This window comes from Dysidea avara, chromosome 4, assembly GCF_963678975.1.
Source record: "Dysidea avara chromosome 4, odDysAvar1.4, whole genome shotgun sequence".
NCBI lineage: Eukaryota > Metazoa > Porifera > Demospongiae > Dictyoceratida > Dysideidae > Dysidea > Dysidea avara.
This window is the reverse complement of record NC_089275.1, coordinates 34,406,125-34,419,602: the sequence shown is the minus strand read 5'-3', so window position 1 is coordinate 34,419,602 and position 13,478 is coordinate 34,406,125. Positions and strand designations below refer to the sequence as shown.

Genomic DNA, 13,478 nt, shown 5'->3' with positions numbered 1-13,478 from the left:
ACATCACAACATGTAAACTGACCTGGAAATTAACACCCTTGATGCCACTACAGTCTACACTGGATACTTGTTCGATCCCATCAACACTATGCCTGATACATCTGAGTAGACTGACCTGCAAATTCACATCACTAGTATACAGTGATAATTGATAACTACAAAAACAACAATTGCAATAATACAATTCTTCTGTACGTCAACTGACCTGAAATCATGACACTCAATACTGAGACCTGTAAAAGAATAAGCAGGCACTGAAGTCAACCTTAAATTAAACACACATGCAAACTGACCTGGAACATCGGTCGCAACACCAAAGACATCTGTTTCGATATCTGACGAAACAATCCAGCAGGCACTGAATTAAAAAGAGAATGTGCAAAAAATCAATATGCCAGGCTGTACCAATAAAGGATGAATAATCAAAATGAACTAAAATTATATATCCCATATGCAGGTTAAGTGAGTAACATAACTGTTGGGTAAGCATGTAAACCAGAACATTTGGTCATTAGTCAAACAAAAGTACGCTATCACAAACTGGTCACTGATAATTGATAACTACAAAAAGAACAATTGCAATAATACAATTCCTCTGAATGTCAACTGACCTGAAATTCATGACACCTGTATCTTTGTTCCTGCATGGTCTCAACTTACATATGTACCATGATCACATTCAACTGCTAGTGGATAAACCAGTATGACCAGATGGCCTGCAAAAACCAACAAGCAGGTGTTAAATACAATACACATACCTAAAGCCTGGAATATGAAAAATATTATATAAGCATTATTCCACACTGATATAGTAATAGATTATAGGATGTTGTGGAACTTGCCTAAACGTGTAAACTTGAACATGAGGACAACTGCATAATCTGGACACTTGGAATTGTCCAATACCTGATGAACCGCAAGTAGGTACTAATGACATTCACTTCAACATTTTATTCCAGCTGGGTGAATCTCTTGTAAGGGAGTAAAAAGGTGTTTATTTTCCACCTGCAACCAAAGTTCTACATTTCTGTGGTTGGGTGTACATAAACTGACCTGGAAAATCAGTATGCCATAGGGGTATGGAAATGGTTCCTTTCCTTCTGTTGTGACATTACTTACAGCTGACTGGTAAATGCTCATCGATGTCCCCATGGACCCCAACAATGAGTATACCAATAACTTCACAAGTTGGAATGAATTTCCTTTCAACATGTGGTGGAATGAATTTCCTTTCAACATCTGGTGGACAGGTCCAAAAACCCTATTGCACAAACACGGTGAATCAGTGTGTGGCGATGTGACACGTTGCACAAACTTCACTCCTCGTTTCGTTAGCATTCAAGACCGGCATATATCATAGAGTCCCTCAGTATTCTTGCCGGACTCTTACTTTTTCAAGCGTTGCTCAAGCGATGTAGTTTCTCACGAGGGGCTCGAGTTTCTCAGTAAAGTCGAGCCGATTAAAGTACGCCTCACCGGACCATCCAGTTACATTCTTAAACCATTCAATTTAAAACCACGTATCATGAGTGTCCGCTTAAGGTAATTAGGGACTTTCCACGAGATTTCCCCTAAATAGATCACGTGTTAGTTGTCAATCTGGTGGATTCTGGTGGTATACATGGTTCAACAATGCGGTAAGTGTAGTATAAGCTGTCAATGAATAATTTTTTGTGCACTGCTAAACTAAGTTATTTTTGTGTGATAAGCATGCTTGAGGAAGGGTCTGGGGGACGAGACTAATGTTTTGACAGCAGTTGATGGACAGCAGTTGATGATGGCCAGGTAAAGAACTGCGAGAAGAACTACTATGATAGTATGATAGTAGGGAAAAATTCCCACCCCTATAGCTCTGCCTAGGGGCATTAACTAGCATTATCCACAGCTACTGTATTATGTTGCCGATATGTACATTCAGGCCAAGAATAAAGGTGAAAGTGGTAGTAAGGCTCAATCCTATTATTCTGCTGAACAGGCAAGGGAGTCTGGGACTCAGGGGACATGTTCCCTCAGGAAAGTACAAGTACTACAACTTTTTTGTTTTAATTGCTTCATCAAGTATAAAACTTTCAGTCAAAAGGTGATGATCGAGCTCTGGTCTTATGCACTGGTTGGAGTGGTTGTATCGATACTGCACTGTGACATCCTTGAGGGGTTAGTGCTGGCATTGTCCATGGCAATACTATTCCATCTCCCCGAGTCTTGATGATTGAGTCCTACATTCCTTTCTCTGCTGCTCCAATCCTGAAGTTGTGACCACAGTCAAAAGGTGACGATCGAGGCTCTGGTCTTGCATCTATACTGTACTGCAACACCCTTGAGGGGTTAGTACCGGCATTGTCCATCGCAATACTGTTCCATCTCCCATATACAAGTATTGATGGTTGAGTCCTCTATTCCTTTCTCTGCTGCTCTAATCCTGAAGTTGTGACCAAAATATTAAAAAATGGTTATAACATGATAAATGATTATGATGATAACAATTACAAATGTATTTATAGCTGTGTAGCAACTGTGAACTAATTAGGCACTTGCAATTTTAATTAGGTGTCTGAAGCATTTAACATGCACAGATATGAGATATATTCATGACGTGCAGGCAGTAAAGATAAATTTACTCTAATAGAACAGTCATACTACACCGTAAATTCATACTTCTGAATTTACGGTGTTATGAAACAATCATTATTATGTATGGATTTTACTGACTCTCCAAGATAATATTCTGCATTAATGTTAATTGCTCATTTCCAAAAAATTACCTTTTAAACCAAATGTAGAGTCTATCACTGACAAAAATCAGTGATATCCACCCCAAAAACACCTTCGCTGTAAAAAAGGCGCGCCCAAGAAACTACAAGTACCTGGAACCCAATGTAAAAAAACAAAAGAAAAATCAGCTTAGCTGAAGTGAAAAGTAACTGGTAACTTAAAGAGCTGATATCTGAAGCGGCCAAGAATACAATTACTAAAGTTTAATCCATGCAAGAACACCTTGGCTATAAAACAGGTGTATACATGAAAGTAACTGGCAACTGAAATGGCTGATATCTGAAGCGGCCAAGAATGAATGGTCATATACAACTAATTCAAAAATTTAACACTGAACCTTTATAATTCAGCTGTGTTCTATATTCACTCTTGCTGCATCGTAAAGTAATTTCTTTTAACTCTAATTGGCTGGTAATTTGGCCGCCTTTTTTTTGCTCTATTATACTGACTATTAAAAAAGGCGGCCAAATTACCAGCCAATTAGAGTTAAAAGAAATTACTTTACGATGCAGCAAGAGTGAATATAGAACACAGCTGAATTATAAAGGTTCAGTGTTAAATTTTTGAATTAGTTGTATATGACCATTCATTCTTGGCCGCTTCAGATATCAGCCATTTCAGTTGCCAGTTACTTTCATGTATACACCTGTTTTATAGCCAAGGTGTTCTTGCATGGATTAAACTTTAGTAATTGTATTCTTGGCCGCTTCAGATATCAGCTCTTTAAGTTACCAGTTACTTTTCACTTCAGCTAAGCTGATTTTTCTTTTTGTTTTTTACATTGGGTTCCAGGTACTTGTAGTTTCTTGGGCGCGCCTTTTTTACAGCGAAGGTGTTTTTGGGGTGGTATTAACTACACAAGTAGATGAATGAAGCCCTTTAAACAGACCAATTCATTTCATTGCATGTATAGGTGCAGGCAGATTTGGAAAAATTCCATAACAGAACCAACTACATGTTTCCAGTGAATGTTCTATTAGAGTAGTTAGCTGACTGCTCTATTAGAGTATTTCGATCTTGTAAACCTCCAATGCTGATTCGGGTCCTTGTTGCATAAATTTTAGCATAAATCCACTGATAATACCTTGGAAAGACGTTTATAAGGTGGTTTTATGAGTATTTGTATTATTAGTGATCATATAATTATGCTAAGACAAAATTTCATTATAATACTCAGCATATTGATCAAGTAAGGCCTAAATATGAAGGGGGGGGGGGGGGGGGCTTCAGCCCCCAAAGGCCCCCCCTGGATCCACCCCTGCTTTGTATAGGATGGCTTGTACCTCAACTTAAATCTCTGCAGGGTGACTTATGTGACAGAGCCGGAGGAAACGGTCTGGCCAGTCAGGCCATAGCCTGACTTAATGTCTACATCATCATGCAAGCATTGTGATATAATGCTGGAAGAATACTTACATCATATTGTTAAATCCTTCCCCGTGATAATTAGTCATTTAAAGATCCAAACACTCTAATAGAACAGTCACCTTAATAGAGCACTCAGGTATTCCCCGATTTATTAGTCAAATGCTTTATGAAGCCAGCAAATAAGAAATATAAATGTGACCGGATTTCATATAACAAGGCTTCCACACACACAAAATCAAACTTACGATTTTACCAGAAATGGATTGCTGGTCTAATACACTATCATATTTCACACCGTACTTCCTTCAGCACTGGCAAGTCTGGTTTCTGTAGCAGCTTTCTTCCGACCCTGTCAAAGCCACGAGTGTGAGATTGGCACCATTAAATGACCATGGCTTTGTGATAATGGTGTGTAGTGAGCTGGGACTTCACAGAGAGCTCGCCAATAGTGTTCTCAGTCAATTTGGAGTAATTTGAGGGCCATGGAGGGCCATGGAGAGCCCAAACTTGGCCTCTGGATTCCAATCGTCTTCTTACTCCATTTTATACCCGTATATTAAGACCACCGTCCACCCCCACCCTCCCACCCTTATTACTACCATCTGTGATATTATAACCTGCTCGAAAAAAGCTGCTCAAAACAGGGCAAATTTTGGGTATCAGAACTGTACACACCCACTCAGTGATAGCTAGTGAACAGATGAACAATTGGTGCAAATCTTGTTTGCACAGCTGTAGGCACTGGGAAGTTATTACACAATGATTCCTTAAAATCGCCATATCTCCTAACAAAGCTTTGTGCGTCGAAGCCTTGTTTTGTCAAATCCAGTCACAAATAGTTTTGTATGGAAGCGTACATATTTGGATGAATATTTGAGCACTACAGCATAGCATGATAGGGTAAGATTAAGCATATAGCTTAGTGCCTAGCTGTAGCTATTGACTGAGTTGTACCTTCATCACATTAAAATCAGTTATGTAGCTATCAGTTTCAAATGTTAGACTCGTGCTGCACGCATATAATAACTATAACAAAAGGGAACAATAATACTTGTATAATGTAAGATAATGTGAACCTATGATGTACACTCGTAGCTACATGCAGTGAGTTTGAAACAAGTGTTAGACATAATTTGATAGCGAATTTACAGCTGAAAATAGTATCTCAGAGCAATTTTCTAGGGGAAGCGTAAGTGCTCAGCATTTCATAGTGCCTACCCCTTGGTCTGACCACTTCATAATTGCTTCCTCCGGTCCTGATGTGGCTGAAGTTTCTACAGGATTGCTTGTAAATTAGCTGAACTCTCTACATGGTAACTTGTAATGTAGATGAATTTTCTACAGGATGACTCGTAACTTAGCTAAATTATCCACAGAGTGACCAGTAATGTACACCCTGTACCCAAAATATCTAGCTACAAGGTGATGGCTGAATGTTCTACAGGGCAACATGTAACTTTGAACTCTCTAACAGGGTGACTTGTAATTTACTACAGAATGATTAATAACTTAGTTGAATTCTCTACAGGGTGACTTGTAATGTAACTGAACTCTCTACATGGGCAGCTAAATCGCTCAACAAGTACATCATGTGATCCTGGTAGTCTCAATGCTTTCTATTTAACACACAGCATAATGTTTTAGATGGGATGAGGAACACAAGGGATAATCATTTTACCTTTCCACAGAATACTGAATTGTAAGTAACAGCATAAATTTTTTTGTTGGCAGAGTAGCTAGCCTAAAGCGATGGATGAAAGTAAAATCATCTTTGGGTGTCAGGCAAGTCAGTTGGAGATGGAAATTGGTGGTTGAATCAAAGCATATTATGATCTCAGGAGTCAGGCTGGAGTATAAAAAGTTGTGTACAAACACAGATGATCTAAGAGAACAAAACAAAGAGGTGCAATAAGTCGGTTTTTTTACTTTTTTACATGTTGTTTTTAGCTTCCATATCATTCATGCAGTAGCATTAGACTAGTGCAGGAACAGCACCATACTGTATAGTTAGCTTGCTAGATACTTTTATGCACATTTTTTGTTTTAAATATAAAGAATCCACTAAATGAGGATGGAGTCAGATTTTGTTGCTAGGGTTAAATGTATGGGTAAGTGTGCCTGCCCATTTTCAAAAGTCTGGCTACGCCACTGCCAGCAAGTAATCATTTTTAATAGCAAATCTTGATCATGTAATTGCTACATACTGTTGGTTTTTGTCAAGACCTAAAATAAGGCCTTAATACTGCACAAAATTTGCAATGTTAAACCTAAAGTGTGCAGTGATAAATCTTTTGTGTAGTGTTAAATTACAGCAATCACTATAAGAAAATTACATAATTATGCTTACTATATTCTTGATACACCTATAAGCATGCAGCTGGAGATCCTCATAAACATGAACACATGGGCAAGTTGCATGCTAATACATGGCTGTAACCTAAGTATGTATAAATTAAACCATAGTAGTGATGCTGATATTTATTCATTATTGACGTTTGAAATTTGTGACTGGCACTACATGTGATCAATTATTAATATGATCACCTATGCATGCCTTATAATCAGAGGCATAGCCAGCCTTTCATGATTATCAGGGCTACCATGGCTTTCAACTATCATTCTAGCACTTTAAATAAACTAACACATTGAGCCCAAATTACCACAGGCTTTGGCCGTGATTACTAAAGCCTAGTGTGGCTTTGCCACTGCTTATAATACACTCTGCATAGAATATTTTATTTGTTCTTAATTAAACGGTCACAACTGAGAGCTATGAATAAAGTGAGCTCTATTCATGCCCATGCACTAATATAGAACATAGCTATGATTATATGCTTTGAGTTTTGAATCATGAATACAGGCATATCAGAGGTGATAGAAAAGAGGACAAGGGAGCTATAGCCCATATCAAAAAGCATAATAAGAGACTTAGCTCTCCTTATTAAAAATACTCCTAAAGTTGTCACTGACCAATAACAACTGTATTACAATATTCTATAGCCACACACATCAAGATACCCTAATAGAGCTGTCACCCTAAGGCAACAATCAAACAGTAATATAATTCTGAAATCATTCTCACATTCAATTTCAGAGAAGCAAATTTCAGCTAATTTCCTGGGTTATAGCCATGCATAACATGCCTGCAGACTCCCTTACATGTTTACTTGCTTCTGAGTGTTTGGACTGTAAGGTAGCTAGGCTAGCTAGCTGCTTTACTTCTACATAATATTATATAGTATTGTTTAGTTAGGCCCTGGTATTAAAATAATATGCCCCTAAATGTGCACCCCATGCAGTGCTTCTTTTGCTAGTGATACACGCATAGGAGTCAATTATAATACTTGAGAAAGTGTGCAGTGATAAATAAAAGTTACTTTAGGCACTGGTTTTTGTGCTGTACCTTCATGGTCTTTAGCTTGATTTCTTCTGACTACAAAAAGTTTGAGGTTCAATAGTTAACCACCTACATACACTGATTTTCAGCTTATTGCTATATATAAAGCGGTTTACCCTGTAGGCGTGACAACATAATTATTGGTGTTATTTTTCGTTAATGACAACCTTTAATCAAACTCCAATTAAATGTAATGTCATGATTTGCCTTACATTAAACCACATTATGTGTGCCATATTTCAAGACAATCGAACAGTGGGTTTACATTTATAGCAGGTTTTGTAAGTGTGCAAAAAGATGAAGAAATTTTGAAGTGGGAATGCTTAAAGCGGTTGTGCTTACGTAAATTTGTTATGTGGACTACTGAAGGGCAATTCTACAGCTCATTTCATAAAGGCAGTGTGGAGGTATGTATGCCAAACCGCATAATAGTAAATGCTATGGACTTGATTCTCCACTGTTCGGCATCAGTTAGGCCTGAGATGTGCATTTTCCCTACAATACATGTATCTTGGACTTACCTTTCTCCTCCTTTGTGTCCCATTTCTTCTCTACTACTGCATAGATGTTGATTAATGGGTAGTGCAATAATGGCTTCTAGTGTACTGGTATCACAACAATAAGTTGCTGTAGTGAGTGGAAACATTTCTTGTACTGTTATTAGTTTGTAATGCTGTAGAGCAATATCATATAGCGAGATTTTTCTGAGGAGATTTTTTGTGCCATCCAAATTTCAAGGAGGGAAATTTTCACCTTTTCAGCAGTTTTATACATTTATAAAACTCAAACATTGCTCATTTTAATCAAGCTGCAAATTTCAAGGGGGAGAATTTTTGTACAATGCATAGAAATCATGAGACCCTCTGTAAGGTAGCTGAAAACAAAGTGGAACAGTCACTTCCCTTTTGAGTAGTTGATAGTGGAGGAGCATGTTTAGTTGCACCATTCTTTCCAGGAATGTGTGTGTGCTGGTTCACCAATCATAAACAAATGGATACAAGGAAAATTAGAAATTTTACATTTGAGTATGATTATAATTATCATGATTTTAAAAAGAAATGAAACAAGGACATATACCTGCAATTGACATTTCAATTATGGCTGTATTGACAGGCTGTATATTACTGAAGTAGGAATTTACTGTGCAGTAGTATAGCTACAGGTATATAGATAACCTGTCATGTTTCATGTCTTTTTCTCAAATGTAATTTTTCTTGCATATGCATAATAATTAAACCACGGGCATGAGTGCATATATACAGGCAAAGCACGAGTGCCCGTGGTATAATTACTTTAGCATGCAGACTTGCCTAATTGGCAAAATGTTTAGTTGCTATGCCCTTCTCTTATATAGGGAATCAAGTAGGCTGTGATTGTGGGATTGAATTTTGCCAAACAAACTGTGGTTGTGGGATTAAATTTTAATACATCAAACAGTTGTTTGATTTTACTTTTGCTAATATAACAACGTTAAGAGACTAGTGTCACTACATTTACAAAAGCAAAAAAAAAAAACTACTATTGATGTATTAAAATTAAATTCCACAATCACAGCTTGTTCAAAATTCAAACCCACAATCACAGTTTGCTTGCTTCCCTGTATATGAGAAGAGAGATAAAGTATAACATCAAAGAAATCTAATGATTTCTGGATATAGTGTGCACTCCCATTAGGTGTGCAATAGCACTGGCTTAATGAGATATACGCACTGTACCAGTGTGTATATCTCGTTAAAGCAGTGGGCTTAAAATATACACACTGGTACAGTGCATGTATCTTATTAATCTTTCTGAACCAGTGCAATATGTGATATATATGCACTGGCTTTCCTTTGATCTGAGGTGTGAAAGTGGTACATAACTAGATATAGCTACACTGAGTTTCTGGACTTTTATAGAATGTTTACTATTTTCTCCTGGTTAATCATAAGTTCTGGTCATGTTTCTTGTAATTCCTTTTAAAGTCGTAGATCTATACCACTGTTTTATGCCGAGTATTGAACAAACTACAGTCAGTGTCAAATTAAGTATAGTTTCTTTGGTAATAAAGGTTACTTTCCATTATACAGGTATGAAACTTTCCAATACTGAAAAATATCTAAAAGAACAATATCAAGAAACACGATTTACTGGACCAGATGAGGAAATATGGCCACCATGGCCAGATAAGCCTAAACTGTTCACTAGCATTGCTTTAGTCCATCATAAGAACAAAGGAAAATCCGAAAAGGAAGTTAGTGCAATGGCCAGATCCAGGAGCAAAGGAGATGTCAATACCATGCCAAAAATGCCTCAAAGACCACGTCTTTTATCCCTGAGACAAAACATGAGATGTCATTCAACAGAATTGACAGCAGAATACTTAGCACACAACACCATCATTAAAAATATAGCAGATATATTTAGACCTGTGGTTACAACTGATTCAGAAGATTCACCTTCACCACGAGTCATATTAATTGATGGAGCTCCTGGAATTGGTAAGACATACTTGTGCAAAGAAATCGCCTACCAGTGGTCTCAAGGACAGATTCTTACTGAAAAAAGGTTTCTTTTTCTTCTTCGCGCTCATGATCCAAGTATTCAATCATTGAAGCAAGTTAAAGATCTGGTTGCACTGTGCTGTGATTTTGAAAATGAGGAGACACTTAATTCAATTGACCAGTACATTAAAGAAACAAAAGGAGCATTTCTTACAGTTTTGTTGGATGGATATGATGAATTTCCCAGGGTACTGCAAAGTGATCATTTGCTCTCCCGCATAATTAGGTGTGAGATTTTGCCTAGATGTGGTGTAGTTATTACATCTCGTTCTTTTGCCTGTGGATATTTGTGTGGACAGGCTGATCGCCGAATGGAAATACTAGGTTTTACCAGCAGTGACAGGCAGGACTATATCCAGAGAGCATTGGAAAAGAATCCAGCTGACATTGCAAGGTTAAAGCAATACTTGGAAAGTCATCCTACTGTTGACAGCCTGTGCTATATTCCACTGAACATGACCATTTTACTCCACTTGTTTACAGAAAATGATCTTCCTCAATCGTGTACAGAGTTGTATGAAAAATTTGTCAACTTGACTATCACACTTCACATTGAGAAAGATGAAAAATACAAGAAGCTGCAAAGAGGGAATTCTTTCAAAAGTTCCATCAAACAGAAACTGGCACGGTTTTCATATGATGCATTAAGGAAGGATGTTGTTGTGTTTAGTTTTGAAGAGGTTAGTAGAGCATGCCCAGAAATTATGCAAAACTCTGGAACTATCCATGGGTTTGGTTTGCTACAAGTTACACAATACTTTACTACAAATGGGAAGACCTTGTCTTTCAATTTTGCTCATTCATCAGTTCAAGAGTACCTCGCAGCATATTACATACAATCCTTACCTGATGACAAACAGTTGGATCTCCTCAGAGATACATTCTGGGATGAAAGATACCTGAACACATGGATCATATATGTGGGCCTTACTCAAGGTAGATCTTTTGCATTTAAACATTTCCTGTCTGGTAACCAGTTTTCCTTTACTAGTAAACTTTTTAAAGAGTTCCACATTGCACAGAAAATATTACAAGTTAAAATAAATTGTCTTCGCCTTTTTCAGTGTTTCAAAGAAACCAAAGATGAAGCCATGTGTAAAAGTGTGGGTGAGTCAATGCAGAACAAACACGTTGATCTTAGTGGAGAAACACTGCTGCCAAACCATGTTGTTATCCTTGGTTTCTTTTTAACTCGGTCATACATATTAGATTGGGAAAGACTAGATCTTTCTAACTGTAATATGCAAGATATCGGCTGTGGTATTCTGTGGAAGGAATTAGCATCATCCACACAGTCCAAAGTTCATATCAAAGTCATGAATTTCTCTGGAAATAAACTTTCCGCTTTGTCTGCACATGCTTTAGCAAACTTAGTACAATCATGTGAAACAGAAGAGCTTTACCTTTCTGACAACCAATTTGGTGATGAAGGAGCCAAAGCATTTACCTCTCATTTGTCTAGTGACACCAGTTTAAAACTGCTATTGATGGATGGTAATAACATTTCAGCTGATGTAGCAGAAGAAATTGAACAACGAATCACCACTACTACTTCTTTGCACATTGTTGGGATCACATCTCACCAACTATATGTAAGAAATGAACCAGGAGATCACATTGCTGAAGTGTTGAGATATTACACAAACTTGAACAAATTTAGCATGTGTAATTGTCCAGTTGATGCTGAACATCTGGAAATAATCTTAAACTTGTTAGTTAAGAATACTAGCCTTGACACTTTACACTTATTCCACATCGGTTTATCTGAATTAATGGTTAAATTGCTGGCTACCAATTTGTCTTCATTAAGATGTTTATCAAATTTGTCAATTGTAGATCCTGGACTGTTTCACGTTGCAGCAGATGATCTAATCAACACTGTACCTGTCACTAGCTCTGCTGAAGTAGTGACTATTTCAGATATCAAAATTCATGCAAGGCATTCTACCTATATGGAGATCACAAAATTTCTGAAACTACTTCCATCATTAATGGTTTTGGAAATTCCAAAATGTTTACCACAAGAAGAGAAATTTGTGGACAGTCTTGTAACTGCTATAGGAACAGCACCATTAATGCAAGAAATTGATGTTTCACAAAACAAGTTGGGACCTATTGGAGTCCAAAAAATTGCTCAAGGCATCAAGGATATGGCAAGACTAAAATCATTAATCATGAGAGGTAATGACATCAATGACGTAGCCACAATAGCCTTAGCTGATAGCCTAGAAAACAAAGTTGGTTTGGAAGTACTGAATCTGTGTGGAAATAAAATTTTATCAAGAGGAGCTATAGCAATTTCCAAATCCCTTCAGGAGAACAAAACACTTAAAGTACTTGACTTGCAGAACAATAGTATTGAGTTAGATGCAGCACCTGGATTGTCCTGTATGCTTGTTAGCAAAACAAATCTTTCAGAATTAAACCTTTCACAAAATAGTCTGATGTCTGAAGGTATGATTATAATTGCAAGAGCACTGCAAAAGATTACCACCTTAAAAGTATTGAACGTGAGCTCCAATAAGATACTGATGAAAGCATCAAGTGATATTGCTGAAATTATCAAAAGTAATACCTCACTGGAGGTGTTAAATGTTTCACTGAACAAATTAGAAAGCTTAGGATGTATTAAACTGTGCAAGGCTCTCCAAAAGCAGCACCCTAACCTAAAAGTTTTTAATATTAGCAGTAATGGCATCAAATCCACGGCAGCTAATGAAATAGCACACACTTTACAAGATAAACAGAAACTGGAGGTGGTGAATGTGTCATGGAATGAATTTGAAGGTGATTTAGCAACGATTGTTGCATCCTTAAAATCCACAAAACTGCTAAAGGAGCTGACACTGAGACAGAGTGGCACTGTGAATCAGAAAGCTGTCAATAAAATCTGCCAAGTTATAAATGAAAACTCATTGCTTGAAGTATTAGACCTGGGATCAACCAAGCTGCACAATATGGGTGCATATAAAATATTTGGCGCTCTAGAAGAAAATACAACTTTGAAGATTCTCAATGTTTGTCGAAATAATTTTGACGATTCTGCAGTAGAACAGTTATCCTTTTCACTTGCAAACAATTCAGCTCTTAGTGAATTATTGCTGCATGATAATCCTCTTAGTGATCTAGTGATAAAACAGACTGTCTTCAAAATTCTGTTAAGCACATCACACTTGAAAAACATTTGGGTACCACAAATAAACAATGAAAGAATAAAAATGGAAATTGATTGTCAAGCAGAGAAGATTAACAGACATAGAGCAAAAGATAATAAACTAAAGTTTTCCAACTGGTAACCAATTATTGTCTTGTATTAACTTGTACATGTGTGTGTGTGCAAGACTTTCGCGTTGCATTTAACTAGTTTATTTTTTATTACAAATAGTACTATTATTTTA

At 37.1% G+C, this 13,478-nt stretch overlaps 2 protein-coding genes across 6 annotated transcripts in view; one reads left to right on the top strand and one right to left on the bottom strand.

Annotated features, from left to right (window-relative positions):
- LOC136254789 (uncharacterized) overlaps nucleotides 1-1,765 on the bottom strand; it is a 2,465-nt gene extending 700 nt beyond the window's left edge. Inside the window, exons 1-6 of one of the 3 annotated variants that reach the window (XR_010700748.1) lie at nucleotides 1,054-1,723; nucleotides 843-1,005; nucleotides 612-716; nucleotides 294-358; nucleotides 206-233; nucleotides 23-115 (exon numbers count right to left, since the gene is read on the bottom strand). Coding sequence is in view for 2 of the 3 variants with exons in the window: in XM_066047533.1 (XP_065903605.1) it covers nucleotides 23-155; nucleotides 206-358; nucleotides 612-622 (297 nt within the window). In the remaining variant the exon portion in view is untranslated. Of the gene's footprint in view, nucleotides 1-22; nucleotides 156-205; nucleotides 359-611; nucleotides 717-842; nucleotides 1,006-1,053 lie in introns of all 3 variants that reach the window. The other 2 variants (XM_066047533.1, XM_066047534.1) reach the window with 2 other exon arrangements.
- LOC136254787 (protein NLRC3-like) overlaps nucleotides 1-13,478 on the top strand; it is a 21,986-nt gene extending 8,508 nt beyond the window's left edge. The window contains exons 2-3 of one of the 3 annotated variants that reach the window (XM_066047529.1): nucleotides 5,877-6,043; nucleotides 9,607-13,478. In XM_066047529.1, the coding sequence (XP_065903601.1) occupies nucleotides 9,609-13,376 (3,768 nt within the window). In that variant the 5' untranslated portion in view covers nucleotides 5,877-6,043; nucleotides 9,607-9,608 and the 3' untranslated portion in view covers nucleotides 13,377-13,478. Of the gene's footprint in view, nucleotides 1-5,871; nucleotides 6,044-9,606 lie in introns of all 3 variants that reach the window. The other 2 variants (XM_066047530.1, XM_066047528.1) reach the window with 2 other exon arrangements.